Source organism: Macrotis lagotis, chromosome X, assembly GCF_037893015.1.
Source record: "Macrotis lagotis isolate mMagLag1 chromosome X, bilby.v1.9.chrom.fasta, whole genome shotgun sequence".
NCBI classification, from domain to species: domain Eukaryota; kingdom Metazoa; phylum Chordata; class Mammalia; order Peramelemorphia; family Peramelidae; genus Macrotis; species Macrotis lagotis.
The window spans coordinates 503,630,206-503,655,244 of NC_133666.1; the positions used below are offsets into that span (position 1 = coordinate 503,630,206).

The 25,039-nt window shown below is 37.1% G+C and overlaps 1 protein-coding gene across 1 annotated transcript in view; it reads right to left on the reverse strand.

The window, feature by feature from the left end:
* PARD6G (par-6 family cell polarity regulator gamma) overlaps positions 1 to 25,039 on the reverse strand; it is a 154,427-nt gene that overhangs the window by 87,817 nt on the left and 41,571 nt on the right. The window contains exon 2 of the mRNA XM_074205063.1: positions 23,330 to 23,552. Within this exon, the coding sequence (XP_074061164.1) occupies positions 23,330 to 23,552 (223 nt within the window). The remainder of the gene's footprint in view (positions 1 to 23,329; positions 23,553 to 25,039) is intronic.

Consider the following 25,039-nt stretch of genomic DNA (forward strand, 5'->3'; position numbering starts at 1 on the left):
CTGAAGGAAAAATATGAAAAAGACATTGCTATCGAAAGTGGGTTCAAGAAGAAACTGGAGATGAGGTGAGAGTGGGTGGGTGGTGGATGGGGAGAATCTGGAAAAAAGGAATAAGCATAAAAAGTAAAAAGAGGAGAGGGATGATTCAGATGATTCAGGGTTGTTTTTTTTTTACACTTTTAACATATGCAAGCTGAATGTAACAAAAATGCTTAATAAACACCAATGGAATGACTGCTTAGTCTATAAAACAAATTTTTAACCCACCTCCCCATACATAATTAACTCCTTTAAAAAAAAAACAACAGGGAAATGTAAGGCCATATTTTGGTTTTCAACTATATAGTATCTTTTGGGGAGTACAGTTAACATGTTACATATCCTAGGATGGTCTTATCCTACAGTGGCATTGTTGATAGTCAATAACTGCCTGATACTCTATGGGCCTTTTAATTTGACAGGAAATTAGAAGCAGATACATGTATTGCATTGTATAAATTAGTTATTTATGGGAATGCATTTATTTTTAACCTAATCTTTAATGCATAATACAAAATTGTTGTTCTATTAAAAGAATGTCAATTTGTTACTAGCAAAACAAAACCCTAAGCATTTGAGAATGCAGTCACACCAGATTGCATAGTCTAAGGAAGGTCCACATGGAAATTGCATTATTTGCAGTTGCTTGTGGCCTGACCTCTGTCTTGTGTCTTGATCATTACCTTATGTGTATGTACGAATTGTATGTACTGATGTATACATATCATCTCTCTGAAAAGAATGTATGTGAAAATTTTTGCTGCCTCAATTAATCAATCATAGGATATTGGAGAGCATCTATTCTAGCCCAACCTTATCATTTTATAAAGGAAGAAATTAAGGCTCTTGATGGTATGGGAAAATTCTAGTGAAGGCCAGTGAATTAAACAGTCGTTCCACATTCAATAGATGGAACAAAACCATAAAGGTGGTTGGAAGCACCAACAGGTCACCACCTGGCCACTTCCCACCTGCTGCAGAGCTGTGTAAGCCAACACCTCTCCCCAAGAGTCACCAAACATACATCCAAACACTCACAAACAAGAGGACGGTTGACCCCTCTCTCTCTCTGTCAACTAGCAGAAGCAGAAAGTGTCTTCTATAAACAATGTTGGGTTTGGACAGCCAAATGGTTTTCTTTCCTTAGTATTTGCTGCTGAAAGCACTTTCGCTGTCCTCCAACACATGATCCCCAAACAACTGTGCAAATTAGTTTCCCTCCTCCTTCTCTTCCCTCAAAAAGCTGGGCTTCTGGCTCAAGGCTGGAAGAGGCTTCCCTTTCATGCATAATCATTCACACTGTGGATACTGCAATGCTGACTTCAAAAATGCTCCTTCCCCTCCCCACCCAGTTTGTTTTTTGGGCTGCTGTGACCTAGAGGAAGCCTTTTCACTGACCTGGGAGCAATGGGAAAGGGACTCATTGCTCATAACACACCCAGTGCCAACAACAGCAGCTTGACAGATTGAGAACCCCCATCTGTTTCCCTGGAGCATTTTAGTAAAAACACATTAATTCTATGCCACAGGACTGCAGTCCACTGCATGGAGCCCGAATTTGTGAGGTTCCTCTGAACCTCTCTGCTCCACATAAATGAGCTTGACACACATTTCCTTTGAAACAGGAGGTTTTTCTCCTACCAACAAAAGCTACAGCAATAAAACAATTTTAAAGATTGAATCTTTCAGGCTACAGAGAAACCAAATTAATATAGAATAAACATACTGCCAATGATTTTAGCATATAGTTAGAGCAGCATGTGTACCCATATCTTTGGGTGACTTAGAAAGGGCATGTCTTTGCATGGTATTTGAATCAAATTACCTTGCAGAAAGATAGATGGGCTTTGTTTGTAGTGCTGACAAAACGTCAATTCCTAAACCACAGGTCTTAAAAACTGGTCAAATGCACCATATCCATCCAAACATGCTAATGTTGTGCACATGGGTTTTTCAATATTCAAAGTCACTGTTGAATGTACAAATGAATTATTGAGGTCTAATCCTAAACCAAAGATGTCAAAAGGGAATTTTCAAAGTCACTGGAAGAAGTAAGGAAAGCACAACTGAGAACCAGGAGGTCAACTCATGATGTAGAGGAAAAGGGACTAATTTAGAGATCAGATGATGAGTTCCCATTAGTCCCTGTGTGATCCTAGGCAAATCCCTCAGTTTCAACTGTAAAATGAGAGGGCCTCACTGGAAAACCTCTACTATTTCTTATAGCTCTAAATCTTAGGACATACTTGTTCTATAAGAAAATGACTGTCATTTCTAGATGTCCTGAGATCCCTTCCAGTTCTATATCTATGATCACCAAAGCCTTGATCTCTTTACATAGACCTGTCCCTGAATATGTTCTATGTCAAAGATCAATTCTGTTTTAATCTGTAAGGTTTATTTTTAATTATGATTAGAATCAAGACTAGAAAAAAGACTTTTTTTTTTTAGTTTTTACAAGGCAATGGGGTTAAGTGGCTTGCCCAAGGCCACACAGCTAGGTAATTATCAAGTGTCTGAGGCCGGATTTGAACTCAGGTACTCTTGACTCCAGGGCCAGTGCTCTATCCACTGCACCACCTAGCCACCCCCATCCCTAGAATAAGATTTTTAAATAATTCTCTGAATGTTTTCATTATTTCTGATTGAACTGTTCAGTGTTCCAATGATCTGTGAATCTAGGCTCCTTACATGGGAGATATGGTAGATGAGTCTCAAATACTTCCATCAGTTATCTCATACTTGCCAACTCCTAGCATGCTATCAATAGAAAACTTCCACACATTAACTATAAGAAAAGAAACTGAAGGACGCTAAAGTGGCATAAAGGGTCCACCAGCTTACCTGTTGTTGTTAATATTCAGAGATAAGTGAGGGAAGTTAGAGAAAAAAGGAGAAAGGTGGTTATGTGTGAGTTTTATGTATAAAATTATTTATAGTATATTATATAATGCATGGATAAAATTATTTGTATGTATATGTATAAAATTATTTATAGTAGCATTTTTTGAATTTCAAAGAATTGAAAATAATATAGCTATCCATCATTTGGGGATTGACTAAACTAATAATAATATATAGGGATTGATTTAAAGGAACTTGGGAAGACTTGTATGAACTGGTGAGTAGTGAAGTGAGCAGAACCAGAGCAATTTATATGATGACAATGATGTAAAGGAACATAATCTTTCAAAGAATCTAACCAGTGATGGTTACCAGATGACGATCAATCAGAACCCCACAAGACAAGGAAGTCTGCTTCCCATCTCTTGGCAGAGAGGTGATAGACAAGAATAGCAGAATGAGACCTACATTGTCAGAAACTCTCAATGTGTACATTTGTTTGGCTTGGCTGTACTTCTTTGTTTTAAAGAATGGCTCCTATTTAGGAAAGGAGAGAAAGAGGAAGGGGAGTGGGTGGATAATGATAGTGATAAAAAAAGGTATCAATGAAACATTTAAAAAATACACAGAAAAGAGCAGAGGTTCAGAAGAGAATAAAGACAAGCAAAAAAAGGTGTTTTTTTGTTTACTAATGTGTTCAATTGAATGCACATCTGAAAACTACATTATAGGAGCTTATGATTCATTTACAATACTAATTTTTCTTTGTACATTTTTCTTTCTTTTTCTTTGTAGGTTCTGCAAGACAATGGGGTTGAGTGACTTGCCCAAGATCACTCAGCTAAGTATTTAGTGACTGAGGCCAAATTTGAACTCCAGTCCTTCTGACTCCAGGATCAGTGGTCTATCCAATGTACTACCAGTTTTTGATAACTTCTCACCTGCGGTATTAATCAAACTTGAGTCCAAACTTGTTTTGACTGTCATTTTTATAGAATTATCAAATCTTAAGAGTTTTTCACCTAAAAGAATCTCCTTCAAACATATCTCTGAGGATCATTAAGCCTCTGCTTGAAAGAATACCCTCATTTCAGAGAGCTAACCTACTCCTAAAAATACTCTTTATGGAGCTATGAAAGAATACCAATCTATGAAGGTTACTTGATGGTGACTGACAATCTCTCTGAGTCACCGTTGAAAAAAATGCCCTAACATGTTCTGAATGGGCACCAAGCTTCTGGGTGGTGCTTTTTTCCAAAGACATTTTACTTGAACATTCTCACCACTTGTAATCAAAATATCTGGAGGAGTGTCTCCCCAAATGCTGAAGGTAGCTTTCACAATGGAGGTAGATGCCAGGAAGGGTAATTGCTTAACTACTCCTCCAATTTAAGTGACCTAAGTGTGCTACTTCTCATTGAATCCTCTAGCGGATGATTAATTCTTATCATTTATATTGGCTTGAGGCGTGGGGTTGGGGAGAAGTATCACCTCTCCTGGCATGCCAGGTCCTTACTGAAGACTTTTTTCAAATATTTTTTCATTGATTGAAGAAACAAGCAGAAGTTAAGTGATTTGCCCAGAGTCACCTTGCCAGTAATTACCTGGGGTTGAATTTGAACTCAGTACTTAAGACTCTAGCACAGTATTTTCTCCACTTTATCACCAGTTGCTTTCACAGTAGAAGATTGTGTAGGGGATGAGGGTGGGGAGGGGAATATTGAGTAACACAGGATTGAACAACTGCCCAAAGATGGTTGCAGTTAATACAAGCACACCAGCTCCAGTTATGTAGGCAAGAAAGGAGAGCATTAGCACCATATTTATTTAGAATGTTGCTTTTAAAAGTCAAACATCCAACAATTTGATTTTAGATGTACACAATATGTAGGTCTGACATTTGGTAGCTATGTGTGCTCATGGGTAAATAATTAACTTTTTAAAAAAAATGGTTTTGACTCTAACTTATCCAAAAGAGCTTGGAAGTAAAATGCTCCAAATTCAAGTTAGGTTCCTCTGCCCTAATTTTCTCTCCACCTCTGGGTCAACACACTGAGTGGTTATGGGTTTATGAGGACCCTTGGGATCCAGATGGAATGCACACAGATGATGTCAGATGTGCTTTATAATGACCTCCACACTGTATCATTTTCCATCAGCAGAGAATGGAAATTACATGTACATCAGAAACATGAAAAAATCTGTTATAAAGGGGGAAACCAATATCTTGTTTACTTTTCTAATAAAAGAGAAAAAAAATTTGGGTGGAAATTTCTTTGATTTAGGACTTCAAATTATTTTAGGCAAATTTCTTCCCAGATTAATCTTCTCTCTGTAGTTACTACTCCCTTCAGCACCAAGCCAAACCTGAGTAACATCACGTCCCTTTCTCTTCCCTCCTTTCATGCAATTTTCTACTATTAAGGAATGCCATGGAATTTGGTATGAACTCTGCATTTCAACCTCTTTAATAATGATCTGCATGAAAAGCCAGGGCATGCTTGTCAGTTCTGCTGATGAGATGAATCTGGCAAGGAAGGCTAATAACCATGGCTAACAGAAACAGGACCCCAAAGAGTCTGAGGAGCTGGGAAAATGGGATGACTCTAAGCAAATGAAATATGATAGTGGAAGATATTTTGCTCCTTTCATATTTGAGCAGTTTGATTGTTGAATGTGACACACATGGTTTACACTAGGAATCAGTTTAAAGTTTGAAACTGGGCCAGAAAGAAAAAAATATACTCAACAATTTTTTAAAAAGGGAGATATGGCTAGTCAACAAACTTACTAAGGGCCAGGAACAAAGTGGGGGGGTAGAAAAAGGAGGGAGAGGGAAGACAGTTCCTGCTCAAGAAATCAGAATAGCAGAAGAGGGAAAAATATGTGAATAACTGAAAATAAATACAAACAGGTCAAATTGGAGATCTTCTCAGAGAGAAGATACTAAGGGAATTGGGAAAGTCATCTTGTAGATGGCAGGATTCTGAGACTTGAAAGAAGCCAAGGTACAGAGATGGGGATGGCCAGAATTTTAGCTGTGTGGGACAGCAATGAAGGTACCATTGTTAGATGTGTGAGAATCAAATGAAATAATGACTAAACTCAAAATAATGCCTCAAAGCAAGAGTTCTTAACGCTTTTATTTTTAACCAAGGACCTTTAACCATACAGTGAAACCAAAGTCAAAGATCCCTACATTAGGAAAAGATAATTTTAGGGGACTGGGGAACACTATCCTGTTTGGCAATTGGGTGAACACACCTGATGTGTACTACCCCAGACCTTCTCTCAGCCACCTTGCAATCAACCTGTCTGCCATGTATGTATTTCTTCTTCCTTATCTTGCTTCTTTCTCTAGGAATCAAATGAATTCTAATAATGCTTCTGAAAACTCACTGAAAACCAATCACTATCCTGGACTTCCCTGTATACAACTTTCATATGTGTTGTTTTCCCCGTATTGGATGCTAGCCTCTTGAGGGCTGGTATTTTCTAACTTTTGTATTTAGATCCTTTGTCCTTATGTTTTTGGATATCTAACCACTTAATAAGCTCTCTTTGGATTATACTGCAAGTGTAATATGAAGCAAAAATTATTGTCATTTTTCAGTTGTGTCCCACTCTCTGATCTCTTGTGATGTTTTCTTGGCAAAGATTTTGGAGTGGTTTGCTTTTTCCTTCTCAAGCTCATTTTACAGATGAGAAAACTGAGGCAAACATGATTAAGTGACTTGCCCAGGGTCACACAGCTAATGAGTTTCTGAGGACAGATTTGAATTTAAGAAGATCTTCTAAGAAGCTCTTAAGAAGAGTCTTCCTATGTGGTATTTAATTTGTGCCTGTTGGATTGGATTTCCAATTAAAATATTTCTTCTCTAGTCCCTAAAGATTACATTTCTTAATTTTAGGAAGGTCCTGGGTTGGTAATGGAGGAATACAAATGTTAGATTTAGTTTGGATTTGATATATAGTATACAATGGGGAGCCAGAGGGGTTCTGAAGCGGGGGAGTAATATGTAATTGAATATGATTATTCTAACAGTAGAGTACAGGTTGGTCAGAGATAGAGAGGAGGCAGCTCCTTGCATAATTCAGGAATGAAATTCTGCAGGTTGGTTCTAAAGTACAGTGGTAGCCATGGAAACAAAACTGAAGTAGCAAATGCAAGAGCTAGTTTAGAGGATGAACAAATACTTGAAGACTGACCAGATTTGGGGTGGGAGGCTGGTGAAGAAAGATTTTTTTTTTTTAAAAAACCCTCAAAATTGTACGGGAAATTCAAGGATGGTTCATATTGAGCTAGGCAAACTATGACCCACAAGTTGCATGGTCTTTATGTTAAGAATTGTTTTTATGTTTTTAAAAAATAAAAGTTTAATGAAACATAGCTACACTGCTATAGTCACTTTTGCATGAGAGCAGAACTGAGTAGTTGTGACAAACTATACACTGTGGTCTTACTGCTTCACACTGCTATTTGATGTACTAGCAAATCTCACTGAAGTAGGTTTTACTTAACAGTTTTGAGAGCAATGTGTATTTTTATTCTAGGCTGGAAAAGCCTAAGTATTTATTATCTGGCCCTTGACAAAAGGCTCGCTGAACCTTTGGGGAGAATGAGAGAGCCAGACACAGATGGATGGATGGATGGATGTAAAGAAAAGAAGAAAGGAAGAAGAAAAAGAGAGGCAAGGGAAGGAGAGAAGTAGGCTGAGTTTTTAGTTGAGCTCCAATTGTATTGTCATGATAAATGATTACAAAATCAGTAGTTGAATCTCTAAGAAGTAACTAATTTAAAGTATAGTTATTGAATAAAACATTAACTTCTTGAATGTAACCAGGCATTAGGATTTAAGTTGGCCTTATTCTCAAGAGTTAGTTCTATAGTTCAATAATAGCACATTTGCAAATGCACTAAGCTAAAGGTAAACCAATGATTTTGCATCATGGCCACTACCCTGTCTCAGACAAACACAAATATGGTTGCTCATTGTTAGCTTAGTCTTTCGGGGAAAGAGAGACTAGGAACAATGAGAAGTGCTTCTACTTCTAGTCCATATCATTTCTGACATATTTATTTTTAAAAAATGAAGATGGGAAGAGGGAAAGGTCCAAAGCTTTTCAGATTCCGTGAACTTCAAAATTAATGAGGGTCATATTGAGATATTTAAAAACTTGAGCTCCACTCCACCCTTGGTCAGCCACTAGGAAGGAGAATGGGGAAAAAACCTCTTAAAATTCAGACAACAAAACTCTATGGAAGAAACTAGGTTTTGCTTGACCTCTGTCATGAAATTTGTATTCAGGACTGGGGTATCTATAAAATACATACATTCTAATCATTGTAGTCTACCTCTGTGTTAAGGGGAAAAAATATGGCAGAGCACAGGGCTGGGAACCTTAATCCCAGATCTCATGGAACCTTTAGTCCAGATATGAAAGGGAAGTCTCAGGAGGTGGGAAGGGAGAAGTATTTTGTTTTGAAGAGCATTTCTCTAGTCACTGCACTACAAAATGGCTGAGCACCTCATCTTGTAAAAGAGGTCCATCGATGATTAATATGAGTAAACCATCTGCCCTTATTGACCTGCTCAATCACTAAAGGTTAGGTGATTAAGTCTGGACACCATGAAAAGCCCCTGTGCATGTGGAAATCAATCCAGAAAGGTTGAGTGCCTACTGTGAACATTAGGAAAAGACTTCTGATATACTGGAGAACATTCAGCAAGGAGGATGGTGAAGGACTTTGAGATTATGTCATATGAGGATCAGTTGGAAGAAACTAGGGATGAGTAGTCTAGAGAAGGGAGAACTGGAAGGGGTAGAGAGAGAAATGGGCAAGGGTCCTCCAATATTTGAAATGACATATAGGCAAATAAATGCATAGAACATTGACCAATAAATTAATTAATTTAAAAAATTTAAAAATAAAATATATAATTTTAAAAAATAATTTAACTATAATTTCTCCTTTTGCAAATGTACTTTAAATGAGTAGATATCATATTTTTAATTTGAAATAAATATTTTCATCCTATCAAAAAAAATAAAAGAAAACCTGAGTTCAAGTACAGTTTCAGACATCAGCTGGATGATGAAGTCACTTAATCTACTTGCCTCAGTTTACCTCAGTAAAATGAGGATAATAGCACCTACCTCCTAGAGTTCTTGTAAGGGATAAATGAGATTTGATTTTTCTTTTTTGGAAGGTTTTTTTAATTTTGTATTTTTAAATATTTAAATCTTTTAAATTTAATTTTACTATTTTTGGTTGGTTACTTTAAGTTCTGAATTATCTCCTTCCATCCTCACCCTGCACTAAAGAGGGCTACCATTTGATACAGATGTATATATTTGCATGTGTAAACAAAACAATACTGTGCATACTTTTATCAGTTGTTTCTCTTGAGGTAGATAGACTCTTCCTTTATAGGTCATTTGTAGTTGCTTTGAATATTCATAATACTTAAGAGAAATTTAGTCACTCATAGTTGTTCTTTGAACAAAATTGCTATAACTGTATATTCTCTTGGTTCTGCTCATTTCACTCATTATTTCATCCAAGTCTTTCCATGTTTTCCTAAAATCAACCTGCCCATCATTTCTTCAGTAAGTAATATTCCAAAAATAATATTTGTTAAAGTATTTTGCAAACCTGAAAATGTTTCATAAATGCCAGTGTACTCAAGGAAAACTTGAGAGGGATCCAATTTAAAATTTGAGAAGGGCTAGAGTCATTTCATCTTTGGCAATCAGAAGGGCTTCACAGACAAGCAACTCCAGGTTGTGTCCTACTGAATGGAATGATACATACTTAGGGGAAAGCCATATGAAGGGAGCATCTCCTTAATGCGGTGGCAGGAAACCTTTTTTTTCTATCAAGGGCCTCAAGTTAAAAATTAGCCTGCTATATATTTGGTTAAACATTTAATTCACCCCTAAAAATCACCTAAATTTATTGAATTGTGAATCTTGCCTGCAGTTGCCTTGGAAGCATAAGACCAAATGATTTCAAGACCCTCCAATGATCCAGATGTTCCCTAAAAAAGACTCTTAGAAATGGGTCTCCATAACCAATTTAGAACTATGCCCAAAAGGCAATCAAACTGTGCATTACTTTTGATCTAGCAATACCACTGTTAGGTCTGTATACCAAAAAAAAAAAAAAAAAAAAAAATCATAAAAAAGGAAAAGGAACCTGCCAAAATATTTACGGCAGCTCTTTTTTGTGGTAGCAAAAAATTGGAAATTGAGGGGATGATGTCATCAGTTGGGGAAAGGCAGAACAAGTTATGGAGCTAAGCTGGGGCAAAGTGAAGTAAGCAGAACCAAGGGAACACTGTTCACAGTTGTAGCAACACTGTGATGACCAACCATGAATGACTTAGCTCATACAGCAATATAGTGATGCAAGATAAATCCACATCCAAATAAAGAACTGATGGATTCTAAATGCAGATTAAAGTAACTATTTTAATGAGGTCTTTTGTTTTTTTCTTTGTTGTTTCTTCTTTCACAATTTGTGTCTAACATGGAAATATATTTTACGTGACTGTACATATATAATCTATATCATACTACTTATCATTTTAAGAAGATAGGGTAGGGAGGGAGAAAATTTTGGAACTAAAAATTTTGTAAACATAAATGCTAAATGGAAACAATGTAAAGATTATCAGATTGCCTTCTGTGGGGAGGAGGAGGGAGAGAAGGGAGAGTGGGGGGGGAATGTAAAATTCAAAACCTTACCAAAAAAAAAGATAAGTAGAAACTACTATTATATATAATTGGAAAACATAAAATATTTAAATAATTTAAAATGAATGCTAAAATTGTTTTTACATCTAATTAGAAATAATAAAATATTACATAAAGAAATGGTTCTCCACAGTAGTCTGTATCAATTCAAGGAGTCAGGAGAAGATTGGGAAGTAGTTTTAGCTGAGAATCTATTTGATGGAAATGTAGTATTTAGGGAATAGATTGCAAAATTAAGGCTCAAAAGGAAGGTAGGGGCTGAAACCTTAAATGCCAAAGGTAAGGAGTTTGATTCAGGCAAGTGAATCATAAAGAGGAGCCTCTCCAGTCCTAGTACTGTAGACTGTCCTATGCAGAAAAGCAGATCTGGGCACTTAAGACCCTTAAACAAATGGAACACTTATCAAGGAAGTTGTCTACACATTCCTTCTGGCAGTCAGCAAGCACTGATTAAGAGCTCTCTAGTGCCAGACGCTGTTCTTACAGAACTTACAGAAAAGGCAAAAAAAACAACCACCTGCCCTTAAGGACTATAAAGGAGTAAACAACAAGTAAATAACTTGAATCAGAGAAGATATATTCCAAGTACAAGAAGGTAAAAGCAACAATCCCTGGAGCAGCCAAATCTGCATGCGTGGCTAGCCAAGCCACCAACCACATAGCCCAGGAAGACGAGAGACTTTACGAAGGTTTGTCCTCTGGGAGGAAAAAGAAAATCATTCAACAGACAGTCCAGGATACCTGGGCATACCTGATAGGTACTGCCCCTCTTCATTAGAGCATTAAAATACCAATGATCTCTGATGAAGGAAGTCTGGCAGTTTGTTCCTCTGAATGATGCACATTCCAAATGGGAAAGCCAATCCCACACAGGGTTGGGTGTAGTGTTTACTGGAGCAGGGCTATTCCAGATTGCTGAAGAATCTTTGGTTGGGCAGGAACCATCTTTCTTGAAATGAAGGCCAATTATACTTAATCTGCCATCCACCCTGAGAATTTAGAAGCATAGCTCTGTCTCACTATCTGAAAAGGAGTTCTCTTTTTGTTTAAAAAAGATTTTGTTTCAAAGACAAGTTGTCCTGCCGTGCACAGGCTCCCTGACAAACGATCACTGCAGCCTGGGATTATCTGCTTAGACATAAAAGGGAAAGAGCGCGCACACACACGCACACACACACACAAACAGACCTCAGTGTTTGGCCATCAAGTCTGGACTTCTTTGCCATTACCTTTCAAAAGCTATAAATCCAAAAGATTAGCCCACTGCAAAATAGACTTCAAAGTAAAACTTAGCTAAGCAATACTGGATAGTCAATTTTACCTCACTGAAAAATTTTCTCTGATGTACAGTACTTTAGTTAGCACTGAATAAAGATTATTGAGGAAAGAGGGGTTTGCAATAATAACCTGTGGTAGGGATAATTTAGTCTTAGACTAAAGTAAGAAGTCAAGATCTCAGAGAAGGAGCCTCTTATTGAATGGTTTTCATGTCATTTTCAATAGACAAGTCACTGAGTGTGACAAATCAGTCGGATCAGCTTGAAATTCCTGTTTAAGTCAGTACATGACTCTCGGGTTGACTTCCAAGTCAAAACTATTTTTTAAAACAAATTTATGTAGTCCTGTTGTTTTTACATCGCATTTTCAAATGTATCTTTCGCCACTCACCTTACCCCTCCCAGGGAACCAATACCACATAACAAAAGAGAAAAAAAGCAAAATAATCAACACAATGAAAAAGTTTTGACACTATCTGTTCTATTCTGCACCCATGATCCTCCATTTCTTCAGAAGGAGATATATGCCTCCTCCCATCTCTTCTTTTGGGGGGGCAATTTTGCTGCATACAATTTTGACTGAATTCTTCCCATTTACATTATTGTAATCACTGTATATACTGTTTTCCTGGTTCTGCCTACTTCATTTTGCATCAGTTCATATGTCTTCTCATACTTCCCTGTATTTATTTCTTATAGTACACAATGTTAATTTACCAAGACATTCCTTAGTTGATGGGCATCTACTTTGTTTCAATTCTTTGCTACCACAAAACGTATCATATTTTTGATAAATTTTGATGAATATTAGACCATTCGTCTATTATCAAATAACCTCATTGGAATATATGCCTAATAGTGAAATCTCTAGTTGATTGGGCATGGACATTATTTTGGTCACTTTTTTTGTTTAATTCTAAATTTTTTCAGAATGACTGGAGACATTCACAGCTCCATGGGCCTCTTTCCAAAGCCCCTCCAACATTATTATTTCCATCTTTTGTCATCTTTATCAATTCGTTAGGTAGAAACCTAAGGTTATTATAATAGGCATATCTTGGGGGGGGGGATTTTTTGCAAGTCAATGGAGTTAAGTGACTTGCCCGAGGTCATACAAGCTAAGTATTAAGAATCTGAGGCTGAATTTGAACTCAGATCCTCCTGACTCCAAGGCCAGTGCTCTATCCACTCTGTCACCTAGCTATCCCTCAATATGAATTGCTTTTATTAGTGATTTAGAATATTCTTACATTCGATTTATGGTTTACAATTCTTTTAAAGAATTGTTTACTGATGACCCTGAAGAACACTGGTAAAAAAAAAAACACTTCCTTCTTGTTTGTAGGCTTAAGAATAACAAGATAAATTAAATCATTTTAAAAGGGTAAATTCTACACCCATTTTTTCCCATACCGAGACTCCTCTTCAAAAGCTGTGTATATACAGAGGGTATCCCAAAAGTTTTAAAACTACACTAATACTTTCAGGACTCTGTATGTGTTTGTATATGTGTTCTAAATTAAAAATTCTGCCTCTGAAGAGATATCTCGAAGACTACTTACTGATGATACCCCTTTGCATTCATCTCCCTAAAAACCCAAGAAAGAGCCTTTTGGAGGCAGCTTCTAGGGGATCTTATAGGTTGTTTCTTTGTTGTTGTTCTTATGTTTTGCTGAACTAGATCAGCATATTCTCTCTCCTCATCCTCCCACCAATACCAGTTACTGCTCCCACTCAGGGGTGATCTCGGCTCAGAGCATTTTGTTCTACTCTCCAAGTTCCCACGTTATAACATCAAGAAGTGGTTGTTTTAATTCTTAAAAAAAAAACCCAAAAACACCTTAGAACAAACAGATCTCTCCCCCTCCCCCCAAACACACACACACACACACAATTAACACAACTTCTAGGATGGTGGCAATTAAAAACATTTTGTGACAACAAAGATACTCTAACCTGTGAAGGTGCTCAAAACATCATAGGCTTGGAAATAGAAGAAGACTTTAAAGGTTATTTAGGCCAGGGGTGTCAAACATGCAGGCCACAGAGTATAGATCCAACCAGAATAAACTGTAATTGGGAAGCATTTAACAAAATAAATAAAAATATTTTGTTGTTCAGTCCATTTCATCACGTCTGACTCTTAATGACCCCATTTAAGGCATTCTATGCAAAGATATGAGAGCAGTTTGCCATTTCCTTCTAGAATTGATTTTATAGATGAGAAAACTGAGGCAAACAGGATTCAGTGACTTGCCCGGAGTCTCATAGCCAATAAGCATTTGAGGCCATAATTTTAATTCAAGTCTTCCTGATTATCCACTGGGGCTACCTAGCAGCTCAATTAAAATAAAATATAAGCAGTGTTTTATTAAAAATATAAAATATATTTTTAAAAACATCTCAATATGTGACCTACAAAAATCTTTATATTCAGTTTACTGATGCTATGTGAAGTTTGATAACACTTATCTAGTCTAACTAACCAATTTAAAAAGGAAGAAAATAAAGTCAAGAAATGTGGAGAGGACACTGTTGAAAGTCATCCAAATTCCCTTGGGCTTCCCATCCAAAACAGTCTTGACTAAATCATATGGCCTCCCCCAGCATTCCAAATTTACTCTAAATAACCCAAAGAGACTAAATGGGACATGCATGGACGTCGTTTTCCTCTTCTTCCTCCTCTCTTAAATTTATGTTAAGGAAGAAAGGAAAAATGAAGCACTTCCCCACTCCCAAAAGAAGTGACAATGATCAAAGGTTGCTAAAGAGAGAGCCAGAAAGGACAAAGTCTGGGATACTGGAGGTTGTGCTAGACGGGGTTAGAATCTTGGCTTTGGTTTTTTTCCTAGCTGTGATCTTAGGCAAGATCCTCAAACCCTAAGAGTCCTCATTTGTAAAATAGGGATGATAATAATATTTGTTCTGTCTATATCACAGCATCCTGAGAGGAAAGGACTTGTAAACCTTAAAATGCTATTATCATTATTATTACAGAAACCTCCAGGGAGGTCTTCATCCTCCCTTAACAAACACAAGTATGATGTCAGCATGGTACAGAATTAAAGAAAAATAAACAGATAATAAAGGCAAAGAAAGGGGAGAATTAAAAACAGACAGTAAATAAGCTGGGAATAGGAGAGAAATCTATTTTCTTTTCATGCTCAGCTTTGACATGGGTTACCTATGAAGAAATGAAGAATATGAACCATGCTATATCTTGGTTATGAAAAGAAAGGATAAAACACACTTGCCTCCTACTGTTAAAGAGATAGGAAACTGGAGCTGTAAGGATGAAACTGCAGTTATAGGATGTGTATATATAATATATATATCAGATGGGTCTGGTTTATCAATTGATTTTAATTGTTTTTCTTTGATATGAGTTCAAAGGAGGTAGAAATTGAGGGGAAAGACTGAGGTACTATAAAATAACTTTCAAAAAAATAACTTTTTAAAAAGTAAAGAGACTCAGAAATAAGCAAGATTTTAAACATCAAAATTCCACCTTTCAGGATAATGATCATTGTTGGAAAGGTTGTGGGAAATCTGGGACACTATTACATTGTTGGTGGAGCTGTGAACTCATCTAACCTTTCTGGAGAGAAATTTGGAATTATCTCCAAAGGGCAACAAAAATGTGCATACCCTTTGATTCAGAAATACCACTACTGGGTCTATACCCTAAAGAGATGATTGAAAAAAGCGTAAAATATCACTTGTACAAAAGTATTCCTAGCAGCCCTGTTTGTGGGTGGCAAAGAATTGGAAATTAAGTAGAATGGCTTAACAAACTGTGGTATATGTATGTCATGGAACACTATTGTTCTATTAAAAACCAGGAGGGATGGGAATTCAGGGAAGCCTGGAGGGATTTGCATGAACTGATGTTGAGTGAGATGAGCAGAACCAGAAAAGCACTATACACCCTAACAGCAACACAGGCGTGATGGTCAACCTTGATGGACTTGCTCATTCCATCAGTGCAACAGTCAGGGACAATTTGGGGCTGTCTGCAATGGGGAATGCCCTCTGTATCCAGAGAAAGATGTGTGGAGTTTGAACAAAGACCAAGGACTATTACCTTAAATTTAGAAAAAAAAAACCTGATATCTTATTGTCTGATTTTGCTATCTCTTATACTTTATGTTTCTTCCTTAAGGATATTATTTCTCTCTTATCACACTCAATTTGGATCAATATATACCATGGAAACAATGTCAAGACTGACAGATTGCTTTCTCTGGGGGGTAGGGGGAGGGAAGTAAGATTAGGGGAAAAATTATAAAACTCAAAATAAAGAGAATCTTTAATAAAGAAAATACATTTAAAAAAATTCCACCTTTCAGACCAAATTCCAAATCATCCTATCTTATATGAATTTTGAAATCTCTTTTATCCAAGATGTCACAAAACTGAGTCAGAATTAAGTTTAAGATCACAGTGAAGGTAGAATGTAGGCTTCTCAAGGGCAAGAAGCATTTTGTTCATTATCTATCCATTGTCCTCAGGGCCCAACCCTGCACAAACTCCCAGAGCAAATTAGTAAACATTTGGATTAGAAAGAAGACCAAGTTTGGAGTAAGAAGAGACCTAGGTGGGGCAACTAGGTGGCACAGTGGATAGAGCATGGATCCTGGAGTTGGGAGGACCTGAGTTCAAATCTGACCTCAGACTCTTAAAACTTAACTGGACAAGTCACTTAAAATCTCCCCCCCCCAAAAAAAGAGAGAGAGATCTAGGTTAGAATCCTCCCTCAGGCACCAGTAGAATCATCATTTTTCTAAGCCTCAATTTGTTCATCTGCAAAATGAGGATAATGGCATAATGGCACTTACTTCATAGGGTAGTTGTGAGGATCAAATGAGAAAATACAGAGCATTTTGTAGAGATAATGATGGTGATGGTGATAGTAGGGAGGAAGAGGAGTAAATGTCAAAATACCAAGAATAAGTAACAGTTAAATATGTGACAATATTTTATTTGCCTTTTAAAAGAAAAAACAATTCAGGATCTTACCAGACTAAATATTATTCTATCACAGTCTCAAAAGAAGAACCATGTTCATTAGACAGACCTGGAAAGGGAAGTGTTCTTTGCCAGTTAGCCAAGAGAGCTCATTCTCTCCTTCTCTTCTTAGCCAGGGACTGACCAGCAGAGGAAATGCTTCATTGCCTCATAATTAAATGCTGTAGTCTTACATCTGTACTGTTTTTTGGCCTATATTTATTGGATTTAGAAAATAAATGTGGAGTTACTGTTTGTTCTTCCTGTTTAATGTGCTGAAAATGGAAAGAGTTGATAAATATCTTTCACAATGACTAGTCTTGATCCTTCTTTCTCCTGCTGGGATCATCTTCCAAAAACTTGCAGCATCCTTCCAGAGGAGGGGCCAGAGGAAAAGTCTGGGATTTTACAATCCAAGTAAGGTATTATTGTAGATTCTCTCATTTTTGGGGGGGGGGTAACTACTGCCCCTCTGTTCTAATTTGAATTGCATTGCAAAGAAGTAATGGAAAACTATAAAACAGCATCAGTTATTTATGATTATGCAAGGCGAGTGACACAAAGGGAACCAAAATCAAGCTTCTAAGTGGAGGCAGGAAATGATGGGAGAAGAGAAGCATTTTACTATCTTTTACACATGTTAGATTTCTAATGGAAATTTGATACTAAAATGTCAAATGTCCTAATGACAGCATACTCAACCAAACAGACTGATATCTCCAAGGGTTATAAATCAGGTTCCTCAAAAACCCAGAACCTGGAACCCAGTAACTATGAGTCACATGCCTTTAAATGAGGTAGGGTCTCAAATGACACAGGTAGGGTCACCCCCAGATTCCACAAATCTAAGGAACCAAGCATTACTCCTTGCCCAACAGCTAAGAGGAGTTAACAGGTGAAGGTAGGACTGAGGATAATATTGGGGACAGGTGAAGAAAGCTTTCTGGCTTTGTGCCAGAAATAGAAGAGATTAAAAGGTTCTAACTCCAAAATGTATAGTTTAATGAAGTTACTTTGGGGTGGGATGTACAATAGAATAAATAGACAAAAAAATTAGAATTCAGGACTTCCCTGCAAATGTTTTTGAAAAAGGTTGACTAAAAACAATATATTTTTAATCCAAAACTAATACATTCCCAGTGACAAACACAAAACCAAGTTTCCTGTCTTCACCTCAGCTTTAGTAAAAATGAAAACAGTTTGCCAAGCATTCAGGTTGGGCCAGGTCTTTTTTAAAGAGGCAAAAAGTTTCTTCATCCAGATAGAAGGGGGGGGAGGGAGGGAGGGAGAGAGAGAGAGAGAGAGAGAGAGAGAGAGAGAGAGAGAATGAATATGACTGAGACTGTGTAGGGAGTCAAGCTATCATTTGTAATTTGGGGTTTCAGAGCTGGCTTGCACACTAAGATGTTAAATGATTTGCCCAGGGTCACAGAGCAAGTTTATGTCTGTGGCAGGTATCTGAATCCAGGTTCTTCCTGATTATCAGAGAGCTAACCCTCTACACACTATGGTATAACATATATTACTTAAAAGGATATTTATTAGATTGTCCCAGTTCTACTTCTTATCATTAAAAGTGTGGTGATCATGTCATTTGGGGAAGGGGTAAGAGAAATCCAGAGGCTCCAAAAGTTATTAAAAATTAGAGTTAAGAAGCACTGATGTGTTTTAAATTTGTCATTTTCCATACATTAAACAGTTCCAGGAAAATTCAGGCACAAAAATGCTCAGTATCCTGTTTTCCATGCCTTTGGTATGTCTTTAGCAGAGTTAAAGTTTGGAATCCCATAACTCATCATCCACACTGATGCTTTTGCTGCTACTGATCATGAGACAGTTAGGTAGACTAGAGTGACTTGGATTCAGGAAGACCTGAGTTCAAATTTGACTACAGATACTTACTAGCTATATGGCCTTGGACTAGTTACTTAACATCTCTCACCTTCAGTTAACTCATCTATAAAATGAGAACAATGATATCACCAACTTCTAAAGGTTGTTTATAATGATCAAATGAGTTTACTTACATATATATGGACAAATATATATATATATATATATATATATATATATATGAAGTGCTTTGCAAATCCTAAAGCATTATAGAAACGCCAGTTATTATAATCATTATTATCATGAAGTTAACATTCTCACCTGCAACTGTTACTCACTGGGGTGATCTTGGGAGTCTGACATGAAGCCAGCATTCTGTTATCCATTGCTCCTGCTAATTCCTGCTTTTGGCTGTTTTATTGCTCATTAGCACCTGCACTACAGGGTAGGGCAGGAAGAGGAAAGGACATAGCAAATCTGCTGATTTGTAGCTATTGCAGCACGGGAGGTTAAAATAATAGTTAAAAAGAGAACTATGAGAATCCTCTGTAGCTTCCTGTTATTGTTTGACCATGAAGAATTGAGAATGAAGCTGCAAGCGTGAGCAGGGATCAAGAGACCTGAATTCAAATCCTAGTGCTGCCTTCGACTTTGAACAAGTCATTTAAGAAGAGAGGTTTAGAATTTAGAGCTCACAGGAACCCTGTATGTCATCTAGTCCAAGGGTGGGGAAACTTTTTTACTGCCAAGGGCCATTTGGATATTTATAAGAGCATTCAAGGGCTTTATAAAATTATAAACTTAAAAATTAGCCTGCTATTTTTGGCCAAACATTTAATTAATTCACCCCTAAAAAGCTCCCAGATTCATCGGATTTTGAGTCCCTCCTGCAGTTGCCTTGTCAGTGCCAGACCAACAGCCCAGATCTAGTTCAAGACCCTCACCTGTCAGGTGAAAAAGTCTTCTGGAGATGAGGTCCAAAGAAATGAGGTTTGTTACCCACAGTTCTACAGGTAGTAAGCAGAAGACCATATCTATTTCCATTGTACCACATTGCTTCAGTTCCCAGGGGACTAGATGCCCAATGAGATTCCTCCAGTTTTGAGATTCTTTAATTCTTAGGTATTTAAACTCATTAGGTATTTAAACTTATCAAGAGCATCAGATCTGTGAAAACAGAGAACCCATCTTAGCTGAATTATCCATAACCAAGGCAAGAAGATCACTTCTCATTCCTCTCCCCAGTAATCATGGAAAACATCAAAGCCTTTCCTCACAACAATCCTGGGAGAAAGTAGAACTATTACTGTTAACCCATTTTACAGAAACTGAGTCTTCTTCCTGTGACTTGCCCATACATCAAAGCCAGATCTCTTCCATTCACATAATCACAGAATTTTAACATGAGACGGGATTCTGTGGACATTCAGTCCCTTATCTACAAAGAAATTCTAATAAGAGATCAATAAGGAGTTATCAACATCTGTTGCTGCAGATGAGGAAGAAGCTACCACTAAGGCAGTCCATTCCACTTATGAATAAATCTAATTTGTAGGAAAGGGGAAGGTGGGTGGTAAAGTGGATGGAGTGTGGAGCCTTGAGTCAAGAAACCTCATCTTCATGAGTTCAAATCCCGGTTCAGACATTTACTAACTGTCTGATCCTGGGCAAGTCACTTTTTTTTTTTTTTTGCAAGGCAAATGGGGTTAAGTGGCTTGCCAAAGGTCACATACCTAGGTAATTATTAAGTGTCCGAGGCCAGATTTGAACTCTGGTTCTCCTGACTCCAGGGCTGGTGCTCTATCCACTGTGTCACCTGGCTGCCTCCTTGGCAAGTCACTTAACCCTGTTTGCCTCAGTTTCTTCATTTGTAAAATAAGTTGGAGAAGGAAATGGTAAAGTTCAGTATCTTTACCAAGACGACCCCAAATGGGCTTACACAGAAGAAACAACCAAAGAACAACTAAAAAAAATTTAAGAAGTTTTCCCTGCTATCAAACGTAAGGTTTTCTGATTCCTGGCCCTGATGACTCCATCTGTATTCTCTAGAGTCTAGAATAGTAAAGATTCATGTCAACCACTTGCATTCTTCTTAGGACTTGCATGACACTCAACACAATATCTCACTTTGGCAATTGCCTCATGAACAGCAAACTTCACATTCTATATGAAGTAGACAGGCTGGTCATACTCAGAGCACTATGGAGCATCTCAGAACATTTCACTTTTTTGGCTACTTCCAATGTTACTGGAACACAGCCCAGCCAAGTAAGATGCAAAAAATGGCCTCTGGACAAGCAACACAGATGTGGCAACCATATATTTCAAAGTTGATATATTCTACTTAGGGCTTCATTTAAAACCTACTTATTACTTTATGCTCATTTCTAACAAAGTGAGATTTTCTAGTCCACAGAAAGAACAGTAAATTAAAAGATGACAGAAGCAGACAAATCTACAGCAATCAACCCCAAAATGAAGGAGACTAACTCAATAACATGAACAAAAAAACTGATGTTCTTGATGCATAGTCTTAGGCCCTATTTAGAGAAAGAACAAATAGGCCACATCTCAATAGGACAGTACAATGATCTTCATAAAAAAGATCTGAATCATGAAAGGGCTAAATTTTAGCAGCTTAATATAGTGCAGGGATTCTTAAAGTGTGGTCTAGGGATCCCCAGGGGTCCATGTGGTCAAAACTATTTTCATATATTGTCATAATAATATATTAACAGTTCTCATTGTAATATGTAACAGTTCTCATAATATTTTACATTATTATAAAATCTGTATTGTAACAGTTCTCATAATATTTGACATTAATTTATTAATATTCTTTTAATAATATTTTCATGATACTAAGACATTTTAATTTCCAATTCAGTAATTAGGGGTAAATCTAACACTAAAAAATAAAAGCTCTTGGGGGGGATAGGTTTCAATAATTTAAGAGCATAAAAACATCTGGGACCCAAAACTATGAAAACTGCTGGCATGGATAAAAAAAATCTATTCCTGGAGCCAGAAGCCTTAGGTTGAAGCCATATTTCTGATAAATACTGGCTATAGGATGCTTAGTAACACTTTTAAGTTCTTGGTATTTAGTTCTATGGTGTGTCAAACTCAAAATGTGATACAGTGGATGGTGTCAGGCCAGGAATCAGGAACTCTCAGCTTGCTAAATTTCAAATCTGGCCTTAGGCACTTACTCGCCCTGGGCAAGTCATTTAATCTGTTTGCCTCAGTTTCCTCTTCTGTAAATTGATCTAGAGAAGAAAATGGCAAACCACTTCAATATCTTTGCCAAGAAAACTTCAAATGGGGTCATGAAGAGTTGGATATGACTGAACACATCAAGCTCAAAATAGAAACAGAGGCAACTAAGCCACACAAATGGATCCTGGAGACTGCATGTTGACTTAGAAAACCACACAAGTTTATATATTTCTTTTTGTATTAATATATCAACACATTAACATCAATAGGATCTTCATTTTAACCTGGTTCAGGCAGCACTAATGACTGTTGTGGGCTGTTATCTGACACCTCTATCGTAGACAACTTTTTATTCCTTTAAGTAGCAGAGAAGGTACTAACCTACATAGGTAAAGGGAATGAGTTACCTCTTGGGCTCTCCTGAAACTAATGGAATCAGGAGTCCATTCCTAATCCCTGACTATCCCACTATGTTCTGTTTAAGGTGGCAGTTTCTTCACAAGACTTTAAGAAAAAGTTCTATCCCAAATGATTTTCAAAAAAGTTTTTTTTTAAAAAAAGGAATAAATTCATTTACTTGGAAATTTGAATTGGGAAGAACACTTCCTTTCTCAAAGATTCCATGTAAATAAGGCATTATCATAACTGCTTCTTACCAAGAAGCCAAATATACAGTTAGATCAAATTTTTCTCAGGGGGTAATTTGTCAGCAGGAATATTGTTTTGGTAGAAAGAAACCATTTCCAATTCATAAAAGAGAAAATCCAAGTATGCAACCAAGAAGTGACTAGCAAAGGCCCCAGATGAGTCAACTACAGGGCATGCAAGAATATCATCCTCTTTTTAACCCAAGCCTCCTTTTAGCCACTATCCGCCATTAATAATTATTTTAAGTATAATGATATTATGTTGTTACTTATAACCATGCTGGGCTTCAGTTCAAAATTAACCAAAGTTATAATTTAGAGCTAACATTTTTTGTCAAACTCTGAAAAAAATGATGGAAAATATATGCTACTGTTCTTCAGTTACATTTTAATGTGCTGACTGGTGCCTTTTCTTAACTGAATTCATTTGCTTCCAATTAAGTACTAAAAAATATCATTATTATCTTTCTCTCCCCAGGATCTCAGAACTCTTCTCTAAAACTCAGAAATTACAACCATACTTGAAATAGAATCCTTTTCAAGTCCTCTTTCAAACTAATTAAATGCCATAACACATAATCTTAATTTCTATAGTTCCCAATTTTCACAAACCATAAACTGCGGAACAAAACAGGCAATATGAAACCTTGAGAATGTGGAGAAAAAAGAAGCCATAACATGAGAGGGAAGAATTGATGGTACCTTGTCTTTGAATGAAGACTCTGAGCAGTGGATTTGCACTTGAGACAGCCTTGAAAAAGTTGTCATCGTTATTGATGGGCAGCAGGTCACCATGCACATCAGCATACCCAATCATCACATCCATATTGGAGATGTGATGGATGTGAAGGATAAGCTTGTAGAAGTCTTCAAACTTTCCAGGTTTATAACGATCCAAAGAAAATCTTCGAAACTCGGCCCCAAACTGCAATGAAATAGAGGAGCAGGTAAATAGGCATCAAGGGATAATAAGGGACATTTAAATAGATTTACTGGGGATCAGGCACTATGCTAACCTCGTTACAAATATTATCCTATTTGATCCTCACAAATGTTATAATCCCCATTTTACAGTTGAGAAAACTGAGGCAGAGATTAGATAAGTTGGCCAAAGTCCCACAGCTAGTAAGTGTCTGAGGTAACATTTGAACTCGGGTCTTCAGGTTTAGCACTCTATCCACTGTACCAATCTAATTTGTGCTTGCTATTATTATTCTTTGATTTTCAGAGCCACAGAGAAAGTATTGAGAGAATCCATATTCTTAAGACACAGCTATCTATGCAAGTGTGTATTACTAATGTTCACTTAAAAGGAAGTTAAAATGGCACCCTATTTATTGGCATTGACAATTTGCTATACAAAATGTTAGTCTTTCCCTTCCTAATTAGGTACCTAGAAGGTACCACTGACAATCAGATGGGTTTATATCCCCTATTGCCATACACTGATCCCAGAGCATCCTTTTGGCTGGGTTGGTGTTCACTGACACAGAAGTTGGGGTCCCTTAGATGACTTCTGATTATTACAGAATCGAGTAGGGCCCTAGTCAATGTGGTACTTCAAGGATATGGAAGTTAGGTGGGACAACTCTAGACCTGGAGTTAGGAATATCTGAGTTCCAAATTTGGCCTCAGGCAACTTCCTAGCTGGATAAATTACTGAACTCCCAGCCTCAGTTTCCTCATCTGAAAAAGGGAAATGGTAATAGCACTTCTAAGAGTTGTTGTGAGGATCAAATGAGATTATGTTTGTAAAATGCTTGGCAAACCTGAAATGCTAGTTATATTATGATTATTGTTATTGTTATGGGCCTTCCATGGGTGTAATACCTCTATGAACAGGATTCACAACTCCTCTAGGAGGCAGGTGACAGTCCAGAAACCATCTTGTCTGCCACCAACATGGCAATGACCTTTTCCAAACTTAGCTAAAAGTGCTAAATAAATGCTTGTTGATGGATTGATTGGTCCTCAGAATGTACATAGATCTGTCCAGGAAGGTTTTCCAGCTTGGATAGTATAATTTTCTAGGATCTTCTTTCTTTGGGAAGATAGAGAGGACTATGGCTGTCAAACATTGCATATATTGCCACAATCAGATTTTGTGTTGGCTTAGGCTTATTTTGCTAAAATGAACCTTTAAAAAATTTTTTTTTCTGAAATGAGGGCACACTGGGTAGATGAGGATATATGAGGATACATTCAGAAATGAAGGTGAAATAAAAAGGAAAGATATTTTTTTTAAGAGCCAGGATCATCTCTTTATCAGGATAAGGCATTAGAGTGGGATTTCAATTGGTTTCAAAACACACCATAAAGAAGTAATAACATATCGGTATAATAATACATTGCAAAACATACTCATATACATATAGAATAGATCCATGGAATGTTAGCCAGTCCCCACCTTTT